General features: G+C 50.8%; 1 protein-coding gene across 4 annotated transcripts in view; it reads left to right on the forward strand.

Moving 5' to 3' along the window:
* Positions 1-26,287, forward strand: part of EPN2 (epsin 2) — an 86,326-nt gene extending 60,039 nt beyond the window's left edge. For 3 of the 4 annotated variants that reach the window (XM_087440320.1, XM_014789459.2, XM_087440321.1), the window contains exons 3-9: positions 496-608; positions 2,341-2,433; positions 3,438-3,612; positions 17,668-17,841; positions 18,445-18,531; positions 20,605-20,820; positions 23,412-26,287. In XM_087440320.1, coding sequence (XP_087296446.1) covers positions 496-608; positions 2,341-2,433; positions 3,438-3,612; positions 17,668-17,841; positions 18,445-18,531; positions 20,605-20,820; positions 23,412-23,710 — 1,157 coding nt within the window. In that variant the 3' untranslated portion in view covers positions 23,711-26,287. Of the gene's footprint in view, positions 1-495; positions 609-2,340; positions 2,434-3,437; positions 3,613-4,440; positions 4,519-17,667; positions 17,842-18,444; positions 18,532-20,604; positions 20,821-23,411 lie in introns of all 4 variants that reach the window. The other variant, XM_087440322.1, reaches the window with a different exon arrangement.
* Positions 26,288-27,023: the final 736 nt, after the last annotated feature.

Raw genomic sequence — 27,023 nt, forward strand, 5'->3', positions numbered from 1 at the left:
ATTACCACAGAAACGTTTGGGCTCATTTTCCATGATCTTGAACACTCTGAGATGTAAAATGAGATTCCCAAATGTGGGGGATCTCAAGTGGAGCTCTCGGTCCACAGATGCCCTGCGCTTGTTTAAATGATGTTCTCTGATCTGGCTTTTCAAGAACTACACTCCTGATCTTTAAAAAAGTTAGTTCCTCTCTTTGAAGCTGTGCAGCTCTGCAGTGAAGACTGAGGTTCTAATCCTCCTGAGGCCTTGACCGCTGGGCTTGCACCCAAAGGCTTCTTTTCTTGATCTGTGCCATGTGGCTTATGTAGTTGTGAAACCACATTTGAGGTTACTTGATTTTAACCTTGAAATATTTGCAAACCTTTCCTTTACAATGCTCATATTGTTGGGCTGTCACCAGAACTGTGGGTGTCTGGGGTGGGGTTTGGTTTGACCATCTAACTACTGAACATGAGCCTGTCCTTGGCATATGGTGACTTTGCCTCCCCCCTACAGCCACTTCCCCGCGGGTGTCCTCCGAGCTGGAGCAGGCCCGGCCCCAGACCAGCGGAGAAGAGGAGCTGCAGCTGCAGCTGGCACTTGCCATGAGCAGAGAAGTAGCAGAGCAGGTGGGTGCCCAGGAGAGTCTGCCACTGGTGACTGCCCTGTGCAGAGGGCAGGGCGGGCAGGGCGTGGAGCGCAGGGAGGATGCGCACGCAGCCCTGTCCTTGACATTTCCGATGTGCTTCCCGAGAGGTGACTTCTTGTTGCCGCAAGTGCTTGTCACCTACTGCCCCCAGTCAGGGTGGGGTCCTCTGCAAAGTTACATTTAGGAAAGGTTTTCAGGGAAGTTGTTGCCAAGGGGCGAACCAATCAGAAGTGCTTCCCAGAAACACTTGTGCAGACAGGACCACTTTGTGGGCGCTCTGTTTGAAGGAGCTGCACAGCCTCCTGACGGGGCGTGTGGGCACAGATCGGCCTTGGCCTCTTTGGAGGGCAGTTAGGTAAGCTGGAGCAGGAGCGTCTGAACACTGAAGGAAAACAGGCTAGAAGGAAACGCTCCAGGAAATGAGTGCGTACTTATACTTAGATGACATAAGTGTGTGTAGTTTTAATTTTGTTTCAGTTCCCGTTTTCTTTAGTAAGCATGTATTACTTTAAATGGAGAAGGAGGGAAAGGAACGGTTAAAATGACCTTTCAAAGTCGTCAGCCCTTTGATCGCAATTACTAGATCTGTCTCCGCAGACCTGTGGTTGAAAAGGGAGAGATGGAGTCAGGTGTAGTGTGGTGTCAGAGACAAATATTAAGGATAGTTCGATGGAAGTGCAAAGATGTTGTCCCAGCATGATTCGTATCGCTATAACCGGAAATACCTGAAGCTCAACAGCAGTGGACAGCTTCAGTTTGGCCCGTCTGTCTGCAGTAGGAAATACACAGCCATTAAATCTCTCCCTTTGCATGCCTGGCTCTGTCATCGACAGCCTAGGAAGAAGGGGCAGAAATACAGGGACAGACAGACGATTTGAGCCCATTTTAATTAATAACTCATCTCTATGATTTATCATATTTACAATAAAATATAATATATTTATTTATATTTAATCATTATATGAAAGCTAGGACGACCCAACTTTATTTTATTTGCCTTAAATAAATATAAATTAAATGTAATGAAACATTTCTGTTAGAAATCATAGAAATAAATATACAGTCATTTTCTGGAACAGTGAGAGGTGGAACAATATGTGATTTTCATCCTCTTTATTTTTTTTTTTTTAAAGATTTTATTTATTTTATTTTTCCCCCCAAAGCCCCAGTGGATAGTTGTATGTCGTAGCTGCACATCCTTCTAGTTGCTGTATGCGGGACTCGGCCTCAGGATGAACGGAGAAGTGGTGCCTCGATGCACACCCGGGATCTGAACCCGGGCCACCAGCATCGCAGCGCGCGCACTTAACCACCAAGCCACAGGGCCGGCCCTTCATCCTCTTTATAAGTCCTTCCTGAGTTGTCGGATTTTTGTATTTTATAAGGAGACATCTTACTTCTATAATTAGAAAGAATTATAAAGCCATTTTCATTTTGAGAAAAAACATTTTGGAATAAGTATTCCCTTTCCCGAATTTGGTGGTGCCTATGCACCCGTCTCCCTGCTGGGACCCAGAAATGAGGGGTGGAGCTCTCTGGGCTACACGTTCGGAATGGAAAAGTAACTGTGTTTTACAAGTTGTTTTCAAATCCTCCTTTGAAATAATACATAATACAGTTTTGCATTTCCTGCTCCTGGCTGGCGTTGCTTTGTTCTGTATAGTGATGTTGTTACAGTTACCACCAGCTTCAAGTTACATTGTCCTCTACAGGAAGAACGCCTCAGGCGGGGTGATGACCTCAGATTACAGATGGCCCTAGAAGAGAGCCGAAGAGACACAGTTAAAGTTCCAAAAAAGAAAGAGGTAAGCGCTTACTGGGAAGGTCAGCACGTGAGACTGTCCCGTAGCTGTTGCTGCAGTGTCCCAATCCAAACCTGCAGCTCGTGTGTGACCTGTGTGAGTTAGAGGTGCTGTTTTCTCTCTTCACTCGACAAATAATCCTCGGGTGTGATGAGCAAGAGTGAGGTGAGGACGTAATTGAAAACACATCTGCCTCTGCTGCTCCTGGCCTCTCCCGAGGGCACCCTGAGGGAGGAGGGGCACGGGCAAGGGGCCCAGTTGCCTGGGTACACATTCCCTCCATTAACTGGTGCCTCAGTTCCCTCCCCTGTAAAATGAGCAGAGTAACAGAGCCACCTTATGTGGTTATGGCGACTGTTACCTAAGTGAAGTGTCAAGCGCATTGGAACAATTTCCTGGTGCAAGGTAAGCCCTCCCTAGTGCTGGTCTTCATCGCTGTCATCATCCTTACTCTACGCCGGGCTCCCTGGTTGGGACCTAAAGGTGACCAGGATATGGCTCTGCTCCTGATAAGCTCATCATCCAGTCAGGAGACAGACACCCCCCAACCCCCAGTGGCCTCACATGTTACAGTGCTGCAAGGTGCCTGATGGCAGCCGTGGTGGCCATGGGAGTGGGAGGGTGGGGTCCCCAGGAGAGAGGTCCCTGGATGATGGCTGGGGGAGCACGGTCGGGGAGGACAGTATCCTGGACAGAGGCCAAAGCCCAGACTAAAGCCAGTGTTATCCTGGAAAGCCCTGAGGACTGTTTGAAAGTGGATGGGGCATTTGGCACATAGCAAATAGCTCTGATGTGGCTGGAGCCTGGGCTGTACTGGAAAATCGTGATCTTGGGGAGTGAGCGGGATGGGGAGGAAATGGGGTGGCTCAATTTTCCAGGTCTTCTTGGCGTCTCCCAGAAGGCCTCTACTCTAGTAAGGAGGCACGGGCAATATTTATGGCTAACGTGTGGATATTTGTTGTAACTGTAGCAAAGTTAAACCTGTCCCTTTCTCTTTGTCTCAAAAGCACGGCTCCCACCCACAGCAGACCACTCTGTTGGATTTAATGGATGCCCTTCCCAGCTCGGGCCCTGCTGCCCAGAAAGCAGAGCCCTGGGGCCCATCAGCTTCAGCTAACCAGACCAACCCCTGGGGTGGGCCAGTGGCCCCAGCCAGCACATCGGACCCCTGGCCATCATACGGTAAAGAACCCCCTCATTTGTCTCCCGTGCCTGCCTGCTGGATGGGTGAGGGACAGCAGGGCAGAGCTTCTTGCTGTCTCTCACCTGGACGATGGTGGTGGGGTCTAGGCTTCTGCAGTCCCCGACTGTAATATCCAGCAGGCTGCCGCCCTCCTCCTGAGGACTGTGTACAGCGCTCTCTTCCATTCCATTCTGAATGGTTTTCTGCTTTGGTAGAGGAAAAGCTGACTTCCTCTCTACTTCCCACATGCATCAGAAATGGCTTGTCCCTTCTCTGGGACACATGTCAACTCTCTCAGCCTCAGAATTGCACTCAGCACCCTAGATTAAGAAGCTATAATACACAGCATGAAACATCTAAATCAAGTTGCTATAATTAGCTGGAAATTATGATGTGCTTAACAGGACTGCTAATGAAAAGAGGATACGTTTGCTGGAATTCTTCTTACTTGTTATTTAAAACAATAGGAAGTCAGTTTACTAAGCTAAATGAATATTTTAAAGCCCTAATGTTTAATGCCAAATATAAGAGAATTTGTGATAGGAGATTTGAAATATTGAGTGTGGCACAATCAGTTTAATCTGGATGAGGTTTTGGTCACATGGGTGTCCTGATTGATGGACACACGGCTTGGCCTGCAGGTTCGTGATGGCCTCCCACCCAGCCTGCTGCTCTGGGAGGCCCCCTCCGGGTGCTCTGAACACTGCCAGCCATGGCTGATCTGTCGGCTTTCTGACTAGGAACTTTGAGTTGTATGTCTTGTGGAAATTTGCCTCTATTTCTTGGGGTCTCTGTTTCCCCAAACTGGAACCATCTTTTGTATTCAGCTCGGTTCCCTGGATGTTTACCAAAGTGTACCAAATGCCAGGCTCTGTCCTGCCATGCAGGGACCCAGACACAAACAGGTAGTGGTCCTGCCCTCAAGGTGCTGGGCAGGTGTAGGCAAGGCAGGAACACCAGTGTAATAGCAGTGCTGTGTGGGCCAGGCCTCAGCGTTGGCTCTTTGAGAGCATCCTGGGGCAGGGCTTAGCTCAGGAATCTGGAGAGTGTGAGGCAGGCATCTTGGAGGAATCTTCAAGGAGGAGGAAGAGTGGACAGGCCATGAAGAGGCAAGGGTGTTCTCAGCAGAAGGCTCAGCTTGTGAGAGTCGTGAGGGCATGCAGTGGTGTAGTGGGTACAGGTGTGGGGAAACCGCATAGCAGAGGAGTGGGGTAGGGGAGAGGAGGGTGAGGGGTGGGAGGAGGAGTGGCCTGGTCCCTCAGGGCCTGGCAGCCTTGTCCAGAGGTCAGTGTAGGCCCCACATGTTCTTGGGCGATGCTATTGGCCTCAAGGACCCAGGCAGAGCCCCACAAACCTTTGGCAGGAGCCCTCTGGGCCTTGGGGCAAACCCTGGGCCAAATGGTCCAAAGTTCTCCCTCACTGAAGGCCAGCACCAGGGCTGCCAGAAGGTTGGTTCACATGGTCCGTGGCCTGTATGCTGTGCCGCCAGGGAGGCTGTGGGGTAAAGTCTCACTTTAGTCCCCCCTCACATGGGGACAGCAAAGCAGGTTAGCAGGAAATGCCCACACAGTGCTGCCCGAGGAGACAACAGGCCCTTCCAGACAGTGGCTTTGACTTTATTTTTAAATCTAAAAAACAGTTCTTTTGTAAAGTGATGGCCACCTTAAGTTATGGATAGGATATTCCTCAGGAAAGACTATGAGTCCCTTTCAAAATTGCCTAATGGATCATTAATAAACAGACGGGTAGTTTTCCTGGTCCATGACGCCTGCGAGTGTGTGAGAACCCCACTCACTGGAGGTGGTCTTGCCCCACCCACCAGGAGATGCCCCAGCTCCCCGTGAGGCTGGGTTCCCGCCTCACTCATGACCCTCTGCTCCAGGGCACAGCCTCATGCACTGGCAAAGGAAGGAGGGCAAACCTGTTCATTTAGAATGTATGTATTTTGTCTCTCCTAACCAGGTAATACTTACCCCCGGTTAATAAGTCAAACAGTTTAAAAAAAAAGGTAGAGAGGGAAAACCTGTCTCCCTCCCACCACCGCCCAGCCCCCAAGCCCCTCCCCAGAGTCAACTGGTGACTCAGCATAATTCAGTCATAATAAACTCACCCGGCTCCTAGTGTGACTGCTTTCTTTTCTGGGCACTAGAAAACTACCCGTCTGTTTATTAATGATCCATTAGGCAATTTTGAAAGGGACTCATAGTCTTTCCTGAGGAATATCCTCAGTTTTTTTTTTTTTGTGAGGAAGATCAGCCCTGAGCTAACATCCGATGCCAATCCTCCTCTTTTTGCTGAGGAAGACTGGCCCTGGGCTAACATCCGTGCCCATCTTCCTCCACTTTATATGGGACGCTGCCACAGCATGGCTTGACAAGCGGTGTGTCAGTGCGCACCCGGGATCCGAAACCCGGGTTGCCGCAGCAGAGTGCGTGCACTTAACCGCTGTGCCACTAGGCCGGCTCATGAATCCAATTTTTTAAAGAGAAGATTGAAACGTAAATTGTTGAAACCTATTAACTTTTAAATGTTGACAATGAATTCTAAAAATGAAAAACATGGTTGAGGCTAATCAAAATATACCTGTGGGTGGCCACGTGTGGCCCATGGACTGCCAGCTTGCCGTCTCTTGCCACTTGCCCAGCCCAGGGCCCTCTCCTTGGTTGTGATGCACTGGGCATTTGTACCAGTAACTTGGGGAGAAAAGCAGGCCACCAAAGCCCAGAGAGGCTGTTTGTTTCTCTGGGGTCACACAGCAAGTTAGGGGCAGGCTCAGTGCTTATAGCACCTTGTCCTGGAATTGTCATGCCATCCTGGAAAAAAAAGTCCTCTGTGGTGAGCATGTCCTGGAAAAGTCACCACAAATCCCAGCATTGAGAGAGAACCAGTGTTAAAATGTTAGCTTATCTGCTTCCTGTTTTTTCTGGGCACTTATGTTTTTACGTAGTCAAGGTCATATTGTATATACAATCTTATAAATATATAGAGATATTTCAGTTTGTACTATGCGATGAGCATTTCCGGCATCATTAGAAACTCTAAACAACTTGGCTCCAGTGGGACAGCACAGGGCTGTACCTCCATAACCCAGTGGCCCGTTGTTGTCCACGTGGTGGTTTTGCAGTTCTTAGCACTCTGCTTTCAGTAGCTCTGCAGGAGACGGCTGGACACCAGCTCCCGAATTCACTGGAGCGTGGTAACAGTCCCTTTGCTTCCATCTTCCGAGACATAGCTCCAGAGCACGACGGATTAGTTTCTAGTAGAATCTGATAATGTGCATTTTCACAGCCACCCCACCATCCTGAAACACGTCCATCAATTAGAAAGATTAGAGAGTCTCTTCCCAAACGCTATTAGTTGCATCCTCTCAATGAAAGAAGTGTGGGTTTGAAAGTCCCTGTTTGTAGTGAGCCCTGCCATTAACAATGCTTTCCGAGCAGCACTGGGGGCAGCTTGGCCAAGTGGCCTCGGGAGGAAATGCTAAGGGCTGAAAGAGGGGAAATTGCAGCCTGCCAGGTCAGTGGGGCACTTCCTCCTCTGTCCAGACACACAAAGCAGCCACCTGGTGTGAGGAGGGCTCACAGTCTGGGGATTCAGAAGGCCTTGGCTGGCTCGGGCCCACTCTCTGCCCACCCACCCACTACTCAGGCCAGGACAGAGGCTGTCTTCCGCCCTGGCGGCAGCAGGTGGTGCTGCTGGTTTCTTGGTGCCCCCCGCAATGGCTGAGTTCTGTGATCCCACCATGTGACTGCCTCCCTGTGCACATGAATATTCATACGTGAGGCTTGGGATGAACCAGGCTGGCAAGGGAGAGGCAGAGGGAATGCATGCTCCCTATGAATGGGCCCACAGAGGAGGAGGCCGGAAGCTGCTTGATCTTTCTGCCCTTGGTTCCATCCTCCTTTCCTCTCATTCACTCGAGTTCTCAATAAGCATTTATTTATCGGGTGTGTGGCATGGCCTGGACCCTGCCGAGGACATGGAGGCCAGAGTACAGAGGAGCCTTGCAGTGAATCCACTGTCCATTCATGGTGGAGGAGGATGGAGGGCCGGGCCCCAACAGTCGCCCTGTCAGCAGGCGTTCACTGGGGGCCTGCTGTGCCTGGCCCCCTGCTGCCTGCTTTCCCACGGCTAGCTTATGTGGGCCGTCAGCACCCGTGGAAAGGCGGAGGGAACACTGTCTGTCCCCAGGTTAGATTTGAAGACAGTGAGGTGCCACAGTATGTGACCTCTTGTGACTCCTGGTGCACAGTGGGACAGAAAGTTGGCACTGTGCTGTATGCACATAGGTCCCCAACTGCCACTTGCAGAATAGAAACCTGACAAAGCTCACTGAGGCTAAGTAACTTATTCGTGGTCATCTGGCTGATTTGGGGGTGGCCAGGGTTTGAACTGAGCACATCTTTCGCTCCACAGCCACAGCTCTCCAATCTGTGACCAACTTGGTCCATGTGCGTGGTGGCCCAGGAGCAGGGGGTTCCTTCCAGGCCAGGGCTTGTTGATTTCCACATGGTGTATCATGTAGATTGCTGGTCTGTAAAGTTCTTGACTGTGCTGCTGTTTTGTTGTTTCACAGGTCCTAAAGGGGAGCAGGGCCCCTGGGAGGTAACTGGAGGTGTCAAAAGAGGTTCTCGAACAGTTTCAGGGTGGGGCTGCGTAGCAGTGGGGCGCTCTGAGTGGAAACCTTGCCTGAGAGCCCCAGATGGCAGGGCTCAGCATGACACATGCTTGTGGAGAAAGCTTTAGGATGCATGCAGTGTATGCAGCTTCATATGGCAGAGCGTTCGGATAGACAGAGCTCTTTAGCAATATAAGTTTATCAGTTTTGGGGAAAACTCGTGTGTTTAGACCCGTATTGCCTGAGAGGGGTTCCAGATAGAGAAGTACATCCTATTTTTGCACACACACAACCGTGTGTGTGGTCCCTGAGGGACTTGCCTACGTGAGGTCAGGAGGGCAATACCCGAGGCTGGGGCTGGTGAGGTGGCTGAGGAGAGTGTCAAAACTCGTCTCTGCTTGGCGGGACAGCTTAGATTCCCTTAAATGCCTGATCCTTACTTTATATTGTGTCCTGCTGTCTGCCTAGCAAACTCCTGTTTATTCTTGAAAACATGGCTCACATGTCCATGCTCGGGGAGACATACTCACCCTGTCCTTAGGACCACCTCACCCCATCCCATGGTCACCCCTTGTCCATGAACCCATGCTGAGTGCAGTCGCTGTGTCCGTGTTTCTCTCTCAGAGGCGGGACCTGGGCCTGGTAAATGTTGACGAAATGTTGCTCAGATAGAGCAAGGTGACTCCAAGGACCATCTGTATGTGGGAGGCGGGGCTTGTCCCCCCGGGTGTCCATCCAGTCAGGCCAGTGTGTCTGAGCTGGGCCATCAGATGGTGGGCCCTCACTTCTGAGGAGGCCAGGGGCCCAGGTGCTCCAGGAACTCTTGGTTCTCACACATCCTGGCTGCCTGTTCCAGTCATTTGGGGAGCTTCTAAAAACCCAAATGCCCAGGTCCTCCCCAGAATCTGTATGTATCGCAGGGGAAGACAGGACAGTGTCAGTCTTTTACTTACATCCCCCAGGAGATTCCCAAGGATACCCACAGTTGAGAACCACTGATCTGGTGCCCCCTGAGGTGCATGGTGAGTGAAGTCCCACTGAATCTAAGACATTTGAAAACTCTGTGCAGCATGTCAGAGATTAGGGGCACCTCTTATCTGTATGTGTCTCTAGCACCTGAAGCAGACATTTATCCAGAACCTTCTAGAAGAAGTGATTACTGAACTCCAGTGTGCAAAGATGCCTCACTGGAGGGAGTTAGAGCAGATAAACCACAAAGCCCCTTCCGGCCCTGAGGTTCTGTGGTTCCCTTTGTTGTTTCCCTTCAGTCCCCAATTAGTTATTGAGCACCTTCTGTGTATCGGGCTCAGTTCTGTGCTCTGGGAGAGCAGCGTGGGCAAAACAGACCCAGCCCCTGCTCCTGTGGAGCACGTGCTCTACTTGGGGAGACAGACGGACCCTCATATGAGCAAGAGCAGGACTCGGGCTGGGTTTAGAGTGGGTGGCTGTGTGATGAGATTATGTGGAGGCTGCAGGGTGGAGACTGTGCCTTCCCAGCAAGACCCCCCCCCACCCCCCGGAGTGTGTCAGGGAGGTAGTCTGGTCAGGATGCTACATTGCAAACAGCTTCGGTAGAGACAGGTAGCTCTGCCTTGAGGCCGGCTTGATGCAGTGGCTCAGAGGTTATCACTAAGACCCACATCCTCTTTGTGCTGCCCACCCAGTGGGCCTTCCCCTCTCCCCTCCAGCCTCAGAAGCTCACGGTCCTGCTGCCTTGGGTGCCCACCTCATGTTCCCAGTGGGGATAGGGAGAATTTCTCTGTGGCTCCTGTACCATTCCGGGATTTGAGTGGGGAGGGTGGGACTGGAGGGGACTCTGCAGATTGACTTTAGCTAGTGAAAACCCTCCCCTGTTGCCAGGGGCAGGGTCAGTCCCACTCAGACTGGGACTGGGAGTGGGTGAGGGGATAATTGTCCCGAAGAAAATCAGGGTATCTTTCAGGAAAAAGGGGGGATGGGTGCTGGAAAGTGACCAGGGAGTATCTCTTGATGATGGCAAGAAGGACAGGACAGGAGCACTCCGCCTGGAAGGGGACAGGTGCCCAGTGTGGTCAGGGCTGCAGGGAGGGTGAGACTCCCTAGTCCACGTCCTCCAGGCACAGACAGGCTAGCGGGATGTGGACCCTGTAGCATGGGTCTCCTGACGTGAGCTTGTTCAGTTCTCACAGTTGCTGGTGAGCAAGGGGAAGTTGAGGAAAGTGTGTTAACTTCCCCATGGTTCCATAGGATGTCAGAAGCAGCCTGGCACCAGTCCCAGTTCTTCCTGTAGATCAAATCCTGTGTGCTCTCCATTGCATCATGGGCAGCTCTGAAGATGTGTCCCAGCTCTTCTGACTTGCAGTGCAGCATTCTCCCTGATGCACTGTTTCCACCACATCACTTCCCTTCAGTCAAGATGGAGAACTGAAGCCCTAGGAGGTGCTGTGGTGGAGGCAGAGCAAGGGCCCGTCTCTGCTGTGTGACTCTAGCCAGGACCAGGTTCAGTGTCCTGATGTGCCCTTAGTCATGTCTGGCAGAGGTGGGCCTGGGAGAGTGGCTTCAGTCATGGGGGGAGGTTGTTCTGTGTGAGATGCTGGGAAGACCAGGAGTGAAAGATCAGAGGAGCTTTTGGAGGGAGACAGGCATTTCCAGAGGCCTCTGGAGGGTTGTGGGTTTGGGGGCAGCGGGTGGAGAAGCCCTAAGTCCACACAGGAGTTGACAGGCTGTGAGTAAGTGATGGGCATGCATGTCAAAGGGATGGAGGGAATGAGGCTTGCAGGTAGAAGTTCACCCTGGCCTGTTTCTAGCTCATAACTAGTTGTTGGAGTCGCTGTAGCAAGCCTGCAAAGTAGCGAAAGCACCAGTCTCTTCCTCTTCTTCCCCATGCTGCTCTCTGCTCGCTGTCAGCTATCCCTGCCAAAAGTTAGAAGGCAGTCAAGGCAGTAGCTGGTACAGGGTTGAGAGGCCCACTCTGAAGCCAGTCAGCATTTCAGAGCCTAGAAGGGATGAAGGCCGCATGGTGGAACACCTAGCAGGTTTGTCTTTCTGAAGGCCCAGGAGCTTCCTGCTCACACGCCCATCGCTGCGCACTGCCGCTGGGGCTGTTAAGGAGGGGCGTGCATGGGAACGGGGGACCAGGAGGTGAGTCCTCAGAGGCTCAGGAGCATTCTCCAGTCTTCTCTCAGATTGGCGCTCACCACCCCTCCTGCTGCCCTCCTGCCTGGTGCAGGGAAAGGAGATAGCCTCGCCGCCGGGGAGTTCACAGTGCAGGGGAGACTCTTAGGCAAATGAGTAGTTATGGTGCCGTATGAGAAGTGCTTTAAAAGAAAGCCGAGTGGAGGATTCCAGAGGGGTCAGGGAAGGCATGAAGAGAAGGGAAAAGATGGAGGGACTTGGAGGCCCATGGGTGGCAGGTGGTGTGCCCTTTGGTGTGTTTTGAAAGCAGTGGGGTGGTCAGTGTGGCTGGGGAAGCATGGAGGCAGAATGAGGACATCTAACACACATCTGTTTGAAGTTCCAGAAAAGTTAATATATTTGAAAAAATAATGACTGAGGATTTTTAAGAATTATGGCAAAGTGCTACTTCTCAGAATCAGGAAGCCTAGTGAATTAAAGTAGGATAATAAAAGAAATCCCCACTTAGATAGGTCATCAGGAAACTGCAGGCCACCAAAGAAAGAGAGCATCGTAAACCCACAGGGAACAGACATCAGTTACAAAGGAACAGCGATCACACTGACAGCTGACTCTCAACAGTGACCACAGAGGCCAGAGGACATTGTGCTGAAAGGAGAACGGTCAATCCAGGATTCCATGGCTAGAGAAAGCATCTTTCTTCCAAGAATGATGGTGAAATAAAGATATTTTAAGTTTTGAAACAACAAAAAAAGTCACCCTCCAGAATTCTATATTCAATGAAGGTATTCTTCAAGAATGAAGGTGAAATAATAACATTTCCAGGGAACAGAAGTCTAAGAGAATCTGTTGCCAACACATCTGCTCCACAAGAAACACTAAGAGAAGTTCTTAGGAAGGAATGAAGAACATCAGAAATGAGAAAAAATGTGGGAAAATATTTTAAAAGTATAAGAATCTAAGAAAATTTGAGCAGCACAATTCATAAGCCTGTGAATTTGTTGTTCCCAGCAATTGGAGAATACACATTCTTTTCAATGACATACAGAATACTTACAAAAAAATGATCATGTGCTAGTCAAAAAAGCTAGCAGGCCTCTACAAATCTCAGAAAATTGGGGTCACATAGAACACATTTTCTGACTACGGTACACTCAAGTTAAAAGTCAGTAACGGGCCGGCCCCGTGGCATAGCAGTTAAGTGCGCGTGCTCCGCTGCTGGCGGCCCGGGTTCGGATCCTGGGCACGCACTGATGCACTGCTTCTCTGGCCATGCTGCGGCGGTGTCCCACATACAGTAGAGGAAGATGGGCATGGATGTTAGCCCAGAGCCAGTCTTCCTCAGCAAAAAGAGGAGGATTGGCAAATGTTAGCTCAGGGTTGATCTTCCTCCCAAAAAATAAATAAATAAATAAAAGGTCAGTAACAAAAAGATAACTAGAAAAACTCCATATATTTGACATTTTAAAAACAGAATTTCTTTTTCTTTTTTTTTTTTTTTTCCTGAGATACAGGTCTTTTTCTTTTGCTTTTTTTCCCAGTAACTTTATTGAGATCATAATGGTTTATAACATTGTGTAGTTTTGGGTGTACGTTATTGTTTATCAATTTCTGAGTAGACTTCATCGTGGTCACCCCAAGTAGTCTAATTATTGTTCATCACTGTACATATGTGTCCCTTTACCCCTTTCACCCACCCCCCAACCCCTTCCCCTCTGGTAACCACTAATCTGTTCTCTTTATCCATGTATTTGTTATATTCCCCATATGAGTGAAATCATGCAGTATTTGTCTTTGTCTGGACATCATACCCTCAAGGTCCATCCATGTTGTTGCAAATGGGATGATTTTGTCTTTTCTTATTGGCTGAGTAGTATTCCATTGTGTATATATATACCACATCTTCTTGATGCAGTCATTAGTCGAGGGACACGTGGGTTGCTTCCACTTCTTGGCTGTAGTGAATAATGCTGCAATGAACATAGGGGTGCATAAATCTCTTTGGATCATGGATTTGAAGTTCTTTGGATAAATGCCCAGTAGTGGGATAGCTGGATCGAATGGTATTTCTATTTTTAATTTTTTGAGAAATCTCCATACTGTTTTCCATAGTGGCTGCACCACTTTGCATTCCCACCAGCAGTGTATGAGAGTTCCCTTTTCTCCACACCCTCCCCAACATTTGTTGTTTTCTGTCTTGGTAATTATAGCCATTCTAACTGGTGGAAGGTGATATCTCATTATTGTTTTGATTTGCATTTCCCTAATAATTAGTGATGTTGAACATCTTTTCATGTGTCTGTTGGCCTAAAAACAAAATTCTTGAGTCAAGGAAGAAATTATAATGAAAATCAGAAATATTTAGAACCAAATAATAATGTAAATATTTTCATATCAGAATTTGTGGGACAATGGAAGCAACAGTAAGAGGGAAATTTATAGCTTTAAATGTTTACGTTAGTCAAGAAGAAAGACGCAAGATTCATGAGGTAACAGTAGCGGTTAGAATAGCATTACACCCAAATAAAGGAGAAGGAACGAAATAATGGGTAAGAACAGGAATTAATGAATCAGAACACAAATAATAATATCCACAAAGACAGAAGTTGTTGAATAAAAATAGTAATAAAAGAGACAAATCTCTGGCAAGATTAATTTTAAAAAATCGAAAGGAAAGACAAACAGTATTAGGAACGAAACTGAGACGTAACTGTGGATGCTGCCAGGATTCGATGCAGAGGAAGAGGCCGTCTGATCTACTCTGTGCTTACAAACCTGAAAACTTGGATAAAATGGATAAATTAAAAAATAAAACTTAGCAAAGCTGACTGAAGAACAATAGAAAACTTCTAAATAGGGATCATCCTATAATCATTAAAGAAATTGAGTAATTACTTAAAAATCCCCCTCACCCTCCAAATTCACCCAGAAGGCTTTACTGGAAAGTTTTTTCACCTTTCGAGAAACAATTCCACTTTTTTTTTTTTGCTGAGGAAGATTTGCCCTGAGCTAACATCTGCGCCTGTCTTCCTCTATTTTGTATGTGGGTCACCGCCATGGGATGGCCGCCAACGAGTGGTATAGGTCCATGCCTAGGAACCAAACCCAGGCCGCCGAAGCAGAGTGCGCCGAACTTAACCACTAGGCCACAGGGCCAGCCCCAAGAAACATTTCCACTTTTATACAAACTCCTTCAGAGGATAGGAGAATAGGGGGTATCCCTACTCATTTTATGAGGGTCGCATAATCTTAACACCAGAACCAGACAAAGGATGTACAGTGTGAGAACAAACAAGTCAGGCCAATCCCACTTAGGAATATAGATGCAAAAACCCTAAGCAAAGAAACAATTGTAAAACCAAAATGATAAAAACATAAAAATGATATAGTACACCATGAAACACCTTGTTTGCAAGGACCCAGTCATTTTGTATTAATGTAACATATTAAGAGACCCAAAGAGAAAAATCATGTGATCATCTTAAGAGAGGCAGAGACAGGTTGATAAAATTTATCAGCTATTCTTTGCAAAAGAATTAGCAGACTTGGAATAATGGGGAACTTCCATAACCTGATAAAAGACTTCTAAATGGAAAAAAGCCTATTATGGTAAATGGTACCATTAAGTGGTAAAATGTTGAAAGTTGATCCTGTAAGAGCAAGATTCTCCACACTCCTGCTTTATGTTGGGACTGGTGTCGCAGCCAGCACAGTGAGAAGGGAAAATGGAAGAAAAAGTATAAGGACTAGAAAGAACTAAGCCGTTATCATTTGCAAGTGATGTGATCATGTATGTAGACTATCCAAAAATTTCTACAGGTGAGTTTATTAGAATTGAGTTATTAGAATTATTATAAGAATAAATAATTAGGATGAGTTTCAGTTATTAGAATTGAGTTTAGCAAGATTGCTGGATACAAAAATAAGTATGCAAAATTAAAATTTTTTGCATACAATAAGTAGACAATTAAATTGTAAAAATATACCAGTTTCTAAATAAATTTTACAAAAGTTGTATAAATCCCTTATGGAGATACAGGATAAAGTAAAAAAGATTAAATTTCACTGAAAGATATTAAAGAAGACTTAAATAAATGGAGAGATGTCCCGTGATTTTGGTATGGAAACCAAATGATAACACTTTTCCTCAAATTGATCTGAGATTCAGTGCAATTTTGATGAAAATCCCAACAAGGTTTTAATTTTTATGTTTTTTGTTATTTTTCCTTTAATTTGACAAGGTGATTTTAAAATGCGTATGGAAGAACAAAGGCCCAGGAATAGCCAAGATACTCCTGAAGAACAAGACCAAGGTTGGGATTTGCTGTACCAGATATCAAGATTTATTATCATAATAATATCTGTGAGGATAGTCAAGAAAGTGCAGGGATGGAAATAGATAAATGGGTCAGTGGAACAGAACAGAGAGCCCAGTGATGAATCCATGAAGACTTACCTTCTGATAGAGGAGGCACTGTGGGGAAAGAGTATGAGATCGAGTCCTTATATTTTATACCCTATAACAAAATCAATTACTAATGGATCCACTGTGGAAACATGAAAAGCACACTGTAAATCCTTTAGACATTATTACTATAGAAGAATAGCTCCGAGGGCCCAGTGTGGGGAAGGATTTCCTAAATGTCAGGAAAAGCACAGATTACAAAGGAAAATACTGATAGGTTCTACTCATTAAAGTTAAGAACTTTGCTATTTATCAAAAGATACCTTAAGGAGAGTGAAAAGAAAGGCCACATATTGGGAGAAGTTATTTGTAACACAAGTAAAAGAATCAGTATTCAGAACATGAAAAGAACTCTCTCAAAACAATAAAAAAAATAGATAACCAACCCCGCAGAAAGGTGGAAAGCAGACTGGAGCAGGCACTTGATAGGAGAGGAGTCACGAGGGACCCGCAACAAATGAGAAGATGCACGGCTTTGTTAAGGACCAAGGAAACACAATAAAAACACAGGCAGGTAACACTTCACAACCACCAGATGGGCACACGTGAAAAAGTGAGATGGCACGAAGCGTTCGTTTGGTTAATGAGGCACCTCCGGGAGCACTGGGACCTGCGTCCACGGCCAGTGGGAGCATTAAGTTGGCACGACCACGTGGAGACCTCCCTGGCACCACGCAGTGAAGGGGAAGGAGCTATGACCCGCAGTTCTCGTGTGTACGTGTGCACCAGGGATATGAACAAGAACAGGCAGCAAAGCAAAACCAAACCAAACCAGTGCCTTCAACAGACTAATCCATTGTGACCCCCAGTGGAGTGGACTATTTATTGTACCACAGTAAAAATGAGCACATATCAGCTACACCTCAATACAGATGAATCTCCCCAATATGTGGAGTGAATAAAGCCAGTCACAAAAGAATGTGTACATTGTTTCCATTGATATAAAGTTCAAAAAATAGGCACAGCTAACCACTATATTGTTTAAAGGTAACTTTACATGGAAAAATGAGAAGGAAAATCAAGAGAAGGGCTAACAGAATTCGTGAAGATTAAGGTGGCGGCTGCCACTGGAGGAGGCACTTTCTGGTCCCTGAAAGGCAGCAGTGGCTTTCAGACATTGCTTGTGATGCTCCACCAGAAGAAAGGAGACGCACGGTGTATTTTATGTGTACGCACATATACACAAATACATGTGTATCTACACGTAACTGAAATGAGAGAGTCGCACAACAGGATCAGATTTGCTCAGGTGTTTTCTATTCTATCCTTAAAAAAAGCCAGTTGTGACCCACTAAATTGATTTGTACTCACTGTTTGAAAACGTTTTATTGCTTAAGTGGAAGGTTAGTACGTTGGCGTTGGTTTTATTATTCCTCTTTATGCTGTACTCATCTGTTTTATTCACCCTTCTGTTAAGAGCAGAAACCACTCAAAGCAAGTGGGGAGAGGACGCTGCCTGGGCCTGAGGCTCGAGCAGCTAATGCCAGGGAGGGCTCTTGTCTGAGGAGGAAGCCTGTGGACTCTGTGGGCAGGCGGGCTTCAATTTAGCTCAAGGAGCCTTTTGCAAGACCACGTGTGGTGGGGAGATTGGAAAGGTTCTCAGCTGTCTTCTCTCTGGTCTCTTCCCAAGGGCTGTCCTGGCCAGGCCTGGCCCAGCTTGCCTCCCAGCATGGAAGCCCTCAACGGCTGTCGGCCCTGGGCTTCAGCTCTCTCCAGCTTTCCCTTAGGGTGCCTGCCTCACCTGATGCGGGGCACAGACACCAGTGTGGCTCATGTGGCCCAGTGTCTTTTCCCTTCTCAGCCCGCTGCCCAGAACTTTCTAAGGGCATCTTTGAGCCCTACGCTGCCTTCTTGCAGGTGCCAAGCCAGCTGCCTCTGTCGACCCATGGGGAGTGCCCACCGGTGCCAGCACACACTCCATCTCCAAGAGCTCAGACCCCTGGGCAGCCCCGCAGCAGCCTGCCCCCAGTGCTGGGAAAACAGCTGACGCCTGGGCTGCAGCCTCGACCGCCAAGCCTGTGTCCACCTCTGGTGAGACCTCACCCTGCCCAGGGTCTGAGAGCCCCTTTGGGCCCCAGCGCTTTCCCCTCTCCTGGCTCCTTGGCGTGGGGCCTGTGGGTTTGCCTGCACCTGCTGCCCTCCTTCCTGATCCCCGGATGCCATGCGCCCAGTGTGAGGGGTGAGCTCTCAGGCCCTGTGGGCACCCGCACCTCCCTCCAGAGGGAGCTTCCCGAGGGGACCCTGGGCAGGCTGCCCTCCAGGCACTCCTTCCAGTAGCTTCCTACAGGCCCTGTCCAAGCTTCTAGACCCAGCTCAGTTGTGTCTCCACCACCATGAGCCCCTCCTTCAGTTTTGGGTGGGGGTGGTGGGAGCAGTGGCAGGTAAGCACCCCACACCATGCACAGGGAGGCCAGAGACGCTGGCCTGGCCCCCCCCCCCCGGTCCCCTCCCAGCCCGCAGGTGACCCTGAGTGCTTGCTGCCCTCTGGCCCCTGTCAGAGTTCTCCCCGCTGAGGTAGATAGAGCTCTGCCTCCCCTGCCCGTTGCCAGCCCCACCTCGGGGTGTAGACAGGGCAGCGGAAGTACAGAGAAGTCATGATGGGCCCACAGTCACTGGCCTCTCGTGTTCACCTAGGGGCCTTTGATCTCTTCAGTAATTTGAATGGTACAATTAAAGATGACTTTTCTGAATTTGACAACCTCCGAACTTCAAAAACAACAGGTATGTAAAGGTGGTAGTGGTTTCCATAACGTTCTGTGCATTTGACCAGCCTGGTTATGGCAGAAAGAACAGTCAGCTCTCAAAACCTATCACCTTTATGCATTTTCTTTGCGTTTTGATCTTGGGAGCCAGAAACGTCTAATTGCAGGAATTCACACATCAGCAGAGAAAAGTCACGTGGTTGAGTTTTTCTTTCACCCTCTCCTCATGTTGGGCCCCATGTTTCCTAGCTGGTTCACCTCTGTGTCTCAGCCTTACTCCCCCGGGGCCCCCTGGCTGCCTGCAGAAGCCCACTGCCCTGGCCTGCCTAGCCAACATGGGCACCCGCCCCCAGGTCTGAGCCATCATTTCCATTCACCTTCCTCCTCCCAACTTCCCACTCCCCAAAGGTGCCACCTTTTCCGGACAGCCCCAGAGCTGGGCACGGATGCCGTGTCTCTGCCCTGCTTTATCACCCCCAGGCTGGTGCCCGTGTCCAGGAGATCCATGGTCAAGTCTTTAGGCCCAGCTCCTCCCCTGTGTGCCCCTGGGCTGGGAGGGGATCAGGGTGGGGTGCAGAGGGAGGAGGCCTGGGACGCCTTCTTCACACACCCCTAAGTGGGGCTGGGGACAGAGCCAGGCAGCCTGTGTGCATCTCAGGGCCACCCCTCCCAGCCACAAAGAGCAACTTCTCTCCTTTCTCTTTCCTGTCTCTGCTTCTCCCCGTGCCTCACCCATTCCCCGCCCCCCCGCCTCCCTCCCTCCTCCTCCCCCTCTCTCCCTGGCTGCAGCCACAGGCCTGGCTGTTCCTGGTGTAAGGTATGAGCAGCCTGGTGCCCCTGACCACCCTCTCAGCCCTGTCAGCTCAGGGCACCAGAGGCAACTTACAATGTGCTGCTTCTTGGGGTCTTTCTTTTGCTGCGTTAAAAAACCAACAAGATTCCATTGTCTCCTTCCTCGGCCAAAGTACAACCTAACTGTCCTTGCCACACCTCCGTGCCTCAGTGAGAAGGCACATGGCCTCGTCATGTGAACATCCTTCCGTGGACTTGTCAAACGTTTACCCCCATTCTAGAAGAATTCTCATTGTAGAAAACATGGGAAAGTTTATGGAAGAAAATGAAAATCATCCATAACCCTTCCACCTGCCCTCGACCACTGTGTTTCCTTCCCGTGTGTTCTCTGAGCTCTTCCATACAGTCTTTTTTGTTCAGTCCACACTGTCCGAGTCGAATCCTGCCCCTCTCCCGCCCCGCACTCGTACGGAATAACAGGACGAAAGCATTTTCTCGTGGCCTTAAAAATTCTTTAGGAAATATTTCATAGCTATGTGGTATCTCTCTGTGTGGCTCAGCAATAATTTATTTAGTCATTAATTTTGGGGAGGACATTTTAGGTTGAATTCAAGTTTTGTTGAAGTAAATAATGCCACGGTGAACATCTTTGTGCTTAAATCCCTGTTCACATTTTGCGTTATTTCTTGAGACTGGGTTCCTAGAAATGGGATTACTGAGTGGAGAGTATGACCGTTTTTAAGAACCTCTATGCCCACTGCCCTGTTGCATGTTGGCAAAGCAACCACATTCCCAATGGCCTGTCTCACACACCCTCTATTGGCTGGATTTTAAAAAATAATTTGCTTTCTTTTTAACTATCAAGAAATTCATGTTCATTGTAGAAAATGAAAACATAAAAAAATGTGAATTACCTGTGCCCAGCCACTCACCCCGAATCACATCGTAACATGTTTGGAGGGCTGTGCCGTCGTACTCTCTTGCCCCTGCTTTTCTCACTTGATGTTTTGGTGCAGTTCTCGTTCCTCGGCAGGAAGTCCTCTTCTGTCCCTGCACTCTGGGGTTTGGTTATACATTCAGTGGATAGCGGAACCTGCCCTGTGGCTGTTTGTCTCCAGTCTGGGGCTGTTGGAAACGACACTGCAATGAACATCCCCATCATCTGCACATCTGTTGTGTCCTCCGGGGACTCGCATGTCTGGGGAATGTCTGTGTTCTGCTCTGGACGCACCTGGGGTTGGACCAGTCTCGGGGCCTGCCCTCCACACTCACCATGCCCGTGTGTGTCCTTGTTTTGTAGCTGAGGTGGTGACCTCTCCACCATCGCAAAACAATGGAACTACAAGCCCTGACCCCTTTGAGTCCCAGCCCCTGACCATCGCCTCGAGCAAGCCCAGCAGTGCCCGGAAAACACCCGAGTCCTTCCTGGGCCCCAACGCAGCCCTGGTGAACCTGGACTCGCTGGTGACCAGGCCAGCCCCACCAGCCCAGTCCCTCAACCCTTTCCTGGCACCAGGTATGCTCGCTGCCCGGGGCTTCCTCTGGCTGTCTGCTCTTCCTGAGAATGGGTTTGGGGCAGGCCTCAGGCCCTGATCTCTCCTCTACCTCTGAGGGGCTCCTCCCGCTGCGTCCCACATGCAGGCACCATGCTCAGGGGTGTGCCAGGCCTTGGGGCTGGGAAGCAGTGGAGCCAGCTGGGAACTCCTACACTAGCTCTTCTGCCTCTCCAGGGCCTTGTGGGGTGGGATGTGAAAGCTGCTGTTCAGTTAAGGCGGGGTGGAAAACAGCCCCCCTCTTCAGTTGAGACCACTGAGCAGAAGCTGCCTCCAACTTGGTACCCCCAACCAGGGACACCCTCGAGCAAGCACTGGTTCTGGGTCAGCTAGAGGAGGGCAGTGCTGGGGGGTGAGGGAGAGCCAGGGTCTGCTGCCCAACATTCTGCCTTCTGGGTGGAGTGTAACAGGGCCCTTCAGCTGGGCCATCCTTCAGGGACCCAAGGACCCTCACTTGGCCCCTGGTGCTGGATTCTGCCTTTTCTGGGGCCAGGAACTCCACCCTACCACCATCTTCCCGCTGGCAGGCTGTGTCTAAAGACCTGCTCTCCACCCACAGAGGGGCTCTCCGTGGGCTGCAGGACAAGCCCTAGCCTTTGCTTTAGTGTCCAGGGCCCTTGTGGCCTGGCCCCACTCCCCTTCTCTCCCTGTGTGCTCAAACCCTCGTAACGTTGCTCACGCGTACGCATTCTGTTTCCTCTGCCTGGAGTGCCCTCCTGCCTCTTTTCCTGTGGATCCATCCTTCAGCACCCAGCCCAGACAGATGTCTTCCTCTAGGAAGCCGCCTTCCTTCCCCACAGATTTCCCAGCAAGGCCTTGGGCTCCGCAAGGACAAGAATGTGTCACATTCAAGGTGTTCAGCCTCAGACCCGCCCCTCGACAAAGGGAGATCTGAAGATCTGGGCCACTGCCCTTGATAGGACAGTGCAGAGCAGGACCCAAGGACTGAGGTTGGGGACCCTAGGGCAGAAGTGGGGCGTGTAGAGTGCCTGGCTTCCGCCCAACCCTGCCATCCTGAGGGGGGTGAGGATGTGGTTGCCCTCAGGGAAGGGTGGCTTTATGGCTCCTCACTCCCTGGGTGGAACTGGATTAGAACCCAGGTTCCGGGGCCGGCCCAGTGGTGCAAGCGGTTAAGTGCACGCGCTCCGCTGCAGCAGCCCGTGATTCGCCGGTTTGGATCCTGGGCGCGCACCAGCGCACCACTTGTCAGGCCATGCTGTGGTGGCGTCCCATATAAAGTGGAGAATGATGGGCATGGATCTTAGCCCAGGGCCAGTCTTCCTCAGCAAAAAGAGGAGGATTGGCAGATGTTAGCTCAAGGCAGATCTTCCTCACACACACAAAAAAAGAACCCAGGTTCATAAGCCAGCCAGGAGCCGTGTCCCTGCCCCAGGAGGGCTCCTGCCCTCTCTGCCCAGAGAGCCCTCGGGCCCTGTGGGAGCTCCACCAGCAGGCGTGTCCATCGGCAGTCTCCTCCAGGCTTTCGGGGCAGCCATGTCAGGGCCTTGGGGCAGCTGTGCTGTCTGCAAACAGTTTGTGGTCCCTGGGGGCTGCAGCCAAGATGGAGGAGGTTCAGGCCGCCCTGCTGGACCTCCAAGGCCATTCTCCAGGCCACACAGGTGGCTCTGGGCTGTCACTTGTCATTTCTAGGGTTCTGGCTCAGATCCTTCCTGGGTGGGGGGCCTCAAGCAAGTCCCTGTCCTGCTCTGTAGGCTCGGTTTGCTCATCTCTAACCAGGGGTGATCTGCAGAGCCCACGTCCTAGGGTGACGAGGAGCAGTTGATGCAGGAGTGTCGGTGTGCCCGCAGTGGGACCCGCCTCCCCCGCGGTGGGGCAGAGTCTCCTGCTGGTGACTTGTGGGGTGCCCCTGCTGGGCAGCCTTTGTGAGCAGGGGCTGGGCTGCGTTGGAGACTCAGGGCTTGCAGCTCCCATGTTTTTTGGCAGAGAATCAATAGATGTTTTTGCTCAAGTGGGGAAAAGGTTTTCTGATCCATTTTGGAAACACTGGGTAAGACAGAGTCTGCATCCACTTCACGACTGCAGAACTTCTCAGAGCCTTTGTTATGCCAGGGTCCCAGGGTGCAGCATGGGGAGTGCAGCACTCAAGCCACACGCTCTAGTTCCCACCTCCCGCTTTGTTCTCCTCTCTCCCAGACACCTGTGGTCACAGAGCTTGGCAGACAGAATAAGGGAGCGAGGCCAGTCGTTTGTCGCTGAAGGAATCCTTGGGTGCCAGCCCTGGAGCAGCTGGAGCCCCACGAGCCTGGCATGTTCCTGGCACTGCCTTGTTCAGGCTTTGTGACCCTGGACAAGTCACTTGGCTTCCCACAGCCTTAGCCTCCTCATCCACTGGAGATGCGTTCAGTCCACAGATGTGTCTGCCGCGTGCTGGCTGGTGCTACTGTGGGCTCTGTGGCACAGCAGGGGTCGGGATGCCGCCAGGCCCTGAGGGCAGGCTCCCTGAGTGCCTGCTCCCGTGGCCTTGGTCTTCCCGCCTGTGGACTTGGGGACGGATGTTCTGACTCTGGCCACTTCCTTCCTGCTCTCTCCCCAGGCGCAGCTGCGGCTTCGGCCCCTGTCAACCCCTTCCAAGTGAACCAGCCCCAGCCACTGACGCTGAACCAGCTGCGAGGGAGCCCGGTACTGGGGTCCAGCACGTCCTTCGGGCCTGGCCCGGGTGTAGAGCCCATGGCTATGGCCTCCATGACCTCCACAGCCTCACACCCAGCTCTGGGGGTCAGCAGTTCCTCCCTGACGCCACTGGGCCCCACAACGATGAACATGGTGGGCAGCATGGGCATCCCCCCATCGGCTGCTCAGGCCACCGGCACAACCAACCCTTTCCTTCTCTAGTGCCCGGGCTGGGGACCCGCCGCAGAGCGAGTGCCCAGAGCATCTGCGCCCGAGGACGCCGAGCAGGGACTGTCGTTTGTGGAATGGTGTCTGAGAGTTGGGGTGGGTGTTAGGGATTTCCAGTTCCGGCTTCCTGATCAAGGGTTGTCTTTACAGCCCTGACCCTCGGACTCAGTGGTGGCAGGCTTGCTGAGACATGAGACAGAGCACGCAGGTCTCCACGCCGTCTGAGGTGCCTGCTCACCTGTCCCCAGTCCGCAGCCTGCGTCACGCGGGCCCGCCCCTGACCCAGCCTGGCCACCCTCCCCGCCGCCTCCCGAGCACAGGGCCCTGGCTCCTGTGGAGATGGCTGGCTCTCTGGGGCTGTGGACGAGGAGGCGGGAGTCCTCGGTGTTGCCCTTGCCCCCAGCCTCAGCCTGAGGGTCTTTGGGTCACTGCCTCACCCAGGACTTGGGATGGCCGCCTCGTCTTTGCCCCCCAGCCCCAGCGACACCCCAGGCGTCCCAGTGTGACAGATGAAGTGCCGCTCCATCAGACCCTGACCTCCATCAGACCCTGACCGTTTAGGGAAGTGGTTGTGCATATTTTTCTTCGACTCGTGTGTGAGTTCAAAGTAAACAGCACCGCTGTGGAACAACTTGGATTAAGTCCACTAGAGCAAGCTTTAAACTAACCTGAGCATAACCCTGCCACACGGCTCTATGCTTGTACACGTTTGCACATATTTTGTTTAGTACAGTTTCATATTTGAGTTTGCAGAATTATCTAATAGTCTTTTTTTGGCTAATATTTTTATAACGTGGTTCTTATTTAACTGTCTAGTTTTGATAGAATTTACCAGGTCTGGCTGAATTAAGATACGGGCACGTGTCATGTTAGTGGTTTAAATCCTCTTATTTATGGTTTTAATTCTGTAAGAAAATTTAAAGAGGAAGAGTCAGAAAAAATGCCGTATGGGAACTAAAGCAAATTCTTTACAGGGAAAAATACGGGAATTTGATTACACATAAAAGATGATGTTTATTTAAAAAGAAAGAAACTACAACAGCAGCAAAAAATCCTAGCCTCCTTGCCTTTTCCTTTCTTGAACTCCCCTTTTTGGTGAATTACCAAACAGATTGACTTTCAGCCTTTTGGGCTAGATCCTAAGAGAGAGGCTATTTTTCTTACTGAGATATCAATATCAAGGAAGTTAAAAAAATGTAGTGTATGAATGTGACTCACCAGTTTGTATCAGCGAATTCCCTTTTGTAAGGCACGCACGGATTAACAAGGACTTCCGCTTACAGTGGAGAGCCGAGACGGAGGAGCCGTCTTGAACCTGTGTCTGGTCTCCTCTCACTGCATGCTCAGGGTAGAGATGGGGAGAGTGGAGACAGCAGTTGTCTGGGGGGCAGTGGCGCGTCTGTGCCCTTGGCTCCCTGGGCGACGGTCCCTGGGCTGAGACGAGGTAAGGGCCCAGGGCTGCCTTGACCCACCCACCTTGCAGTCACACATTGCAGACTTAAAATAATCATCTCTTATTTTGGAGAGGAAGAAAAAAAATCATTCTCACACAGAATAGATTTTTAACAAATATGCACTAATATTACCTCCCTCTTCCAACCTCCTACTTTCCTTACCCCACCCACCACTATCAAAAGAGTATTGAGTCACAAATTAAATACAGAAAAGACTTGCTTCTCCCCAGGGAAGGGACATTCCGCCTGAATTCTGTGTCCGGTCAGCTTGCTTGGCAGGCGTTGCAGTCTCCCTTTCCACTGTGGCCTTCTCAGCTCCAAGGGCAGCCGACCACCTGGTGGTCCCTCCGAGGAGGGATGGGGCCCCTCCACCCCTCTCTCTGGGTCCAGAGGAGATCTGACCCTCGGCACTGGGCCCAGGAGAGATGGAAAGTGCCGGGAGGCGTGCAGGCTGATTCAGAGCTGCCCGCTGAGGCCCTCTCCTGTTGCCTGTGTGAAAGAGCTCACCTATGCCGCTCCTCGAGGCTGCCCTAGGGCCCCAGGAGCCACCTGCCCAGAGCTCCTGCCCAGCCACGCCTCTGCCAGAACCGGAGGCCTGGGGCTGGACTGGGGGCTCTGAAGTCATTCACGCCGCGTCTGGCCTCATCCGGCCTGGGGGAGGGTGGAGGCGGGGCAGGACTCGGGCAGGATGCTGCCCCAGGGAGGTGCCGTCACTCCAGCCATGCAGCCCTGACCACCTCACCCGCCAGTAGACCTCACTCGACTCCTTGGGTCAGTGATTCTTTTGTAACAGTCAAGAGCCCTTCCTGATGTGGCTTTGAGGCCCCAACGTTACAGCCACTGGGCCACCAAGGCCCAAGAAGACTCCTGCCCCGCCTCCCGGCACAGGCCCGTCCCCAGGCGCCTCGTCCCTGTTGCCCGCTGCACTGATCATGAAGCCACCGGCCACTGCCACGCATGTTGTACACATGCCATCAAGCTCCCTCCTGATGGGCACCGTGGTAGGAGCGTCACCCAGCTGTTTTCCCAGTCCCAGGGGCCGGTGGCTGGTTTTGAACTTGTGTTGACTATTGATACTTATTTACTGTATAAATATAATTTATCATTTGTATCATGATGCGGTTTCTGGCTGTGTCCTTCCCCCATCCCCATCTTTATGAATCCTGCGACACAGGAGAGGGGTGGGCCGGCTAGGGAGCCGGTTCTTCCCTGGAACCCAGCTTGGCCTGCGGTTAAGGAGGCCGTTGACTTGGTCTCGGTGCCCATGTGAGTCTCTGAACGTCAAGGAAGGAGAGGCTGGGAGGCTGCCCTCTGTGGCCCATGGTGCGGGACACCGTGACAGCTGGTCTGCAAGGGCATGCTGATGCAAGTACCGGCTAGTCTTTTACCCCTTGCCGTGACCTTGTCAGGGGTGCACGTCACCACCCATGAACTTCGGGCTTAGCCATAAGACTTACTTAGAATGAGGTGTAAGTGACGGTTCCAAGGCTGCGTCTCCAGAGCCTGCCGCGCTTTGCTTCCTCTTCCGTGTCCATGCCACCAGAAGAGCTGCTGCTTGAGAAGCTGCCCAGCCCACCTGCAGATCCAGGAGATGGCGATGGTGGTAGCCACTGGTTCTTGGGTGGCTTGTGCAGCTTCCCTGTGGCAACGGCTGACTGGTGCAGAGGGCCTGTCCCCTCTGGGAAACTGATCAGGGGAGGTGTAGCGGCTGAAGGACAGAAATTCCTTTCCAGGCAGAGGTGGCAGAGTGCTCTGATTGTAGAGGGTGTACAGCAAAGGCAAGGACGGGTGGAGGGAGATGAAGGTGGAAAGGTGGTGAGGGAGGCGAGGGGCAGGCGTGCAGCTTCTCTCGT

This window comes from Ceratotherium simum, chromosome 16, assembly GCF_057802395.1.
Source record: "Ceratotherium simum simum isolate JZ-2026a chromosome 16, ASM5780239v1, whole genome shotgun sequence".
Lineage (NCBI taxonomy): Eukaryota > Metazoa > Chordata > Mammalia > Perissodactyla > Rhinocerotidae > Ceratotherium > Ceratotherium simum.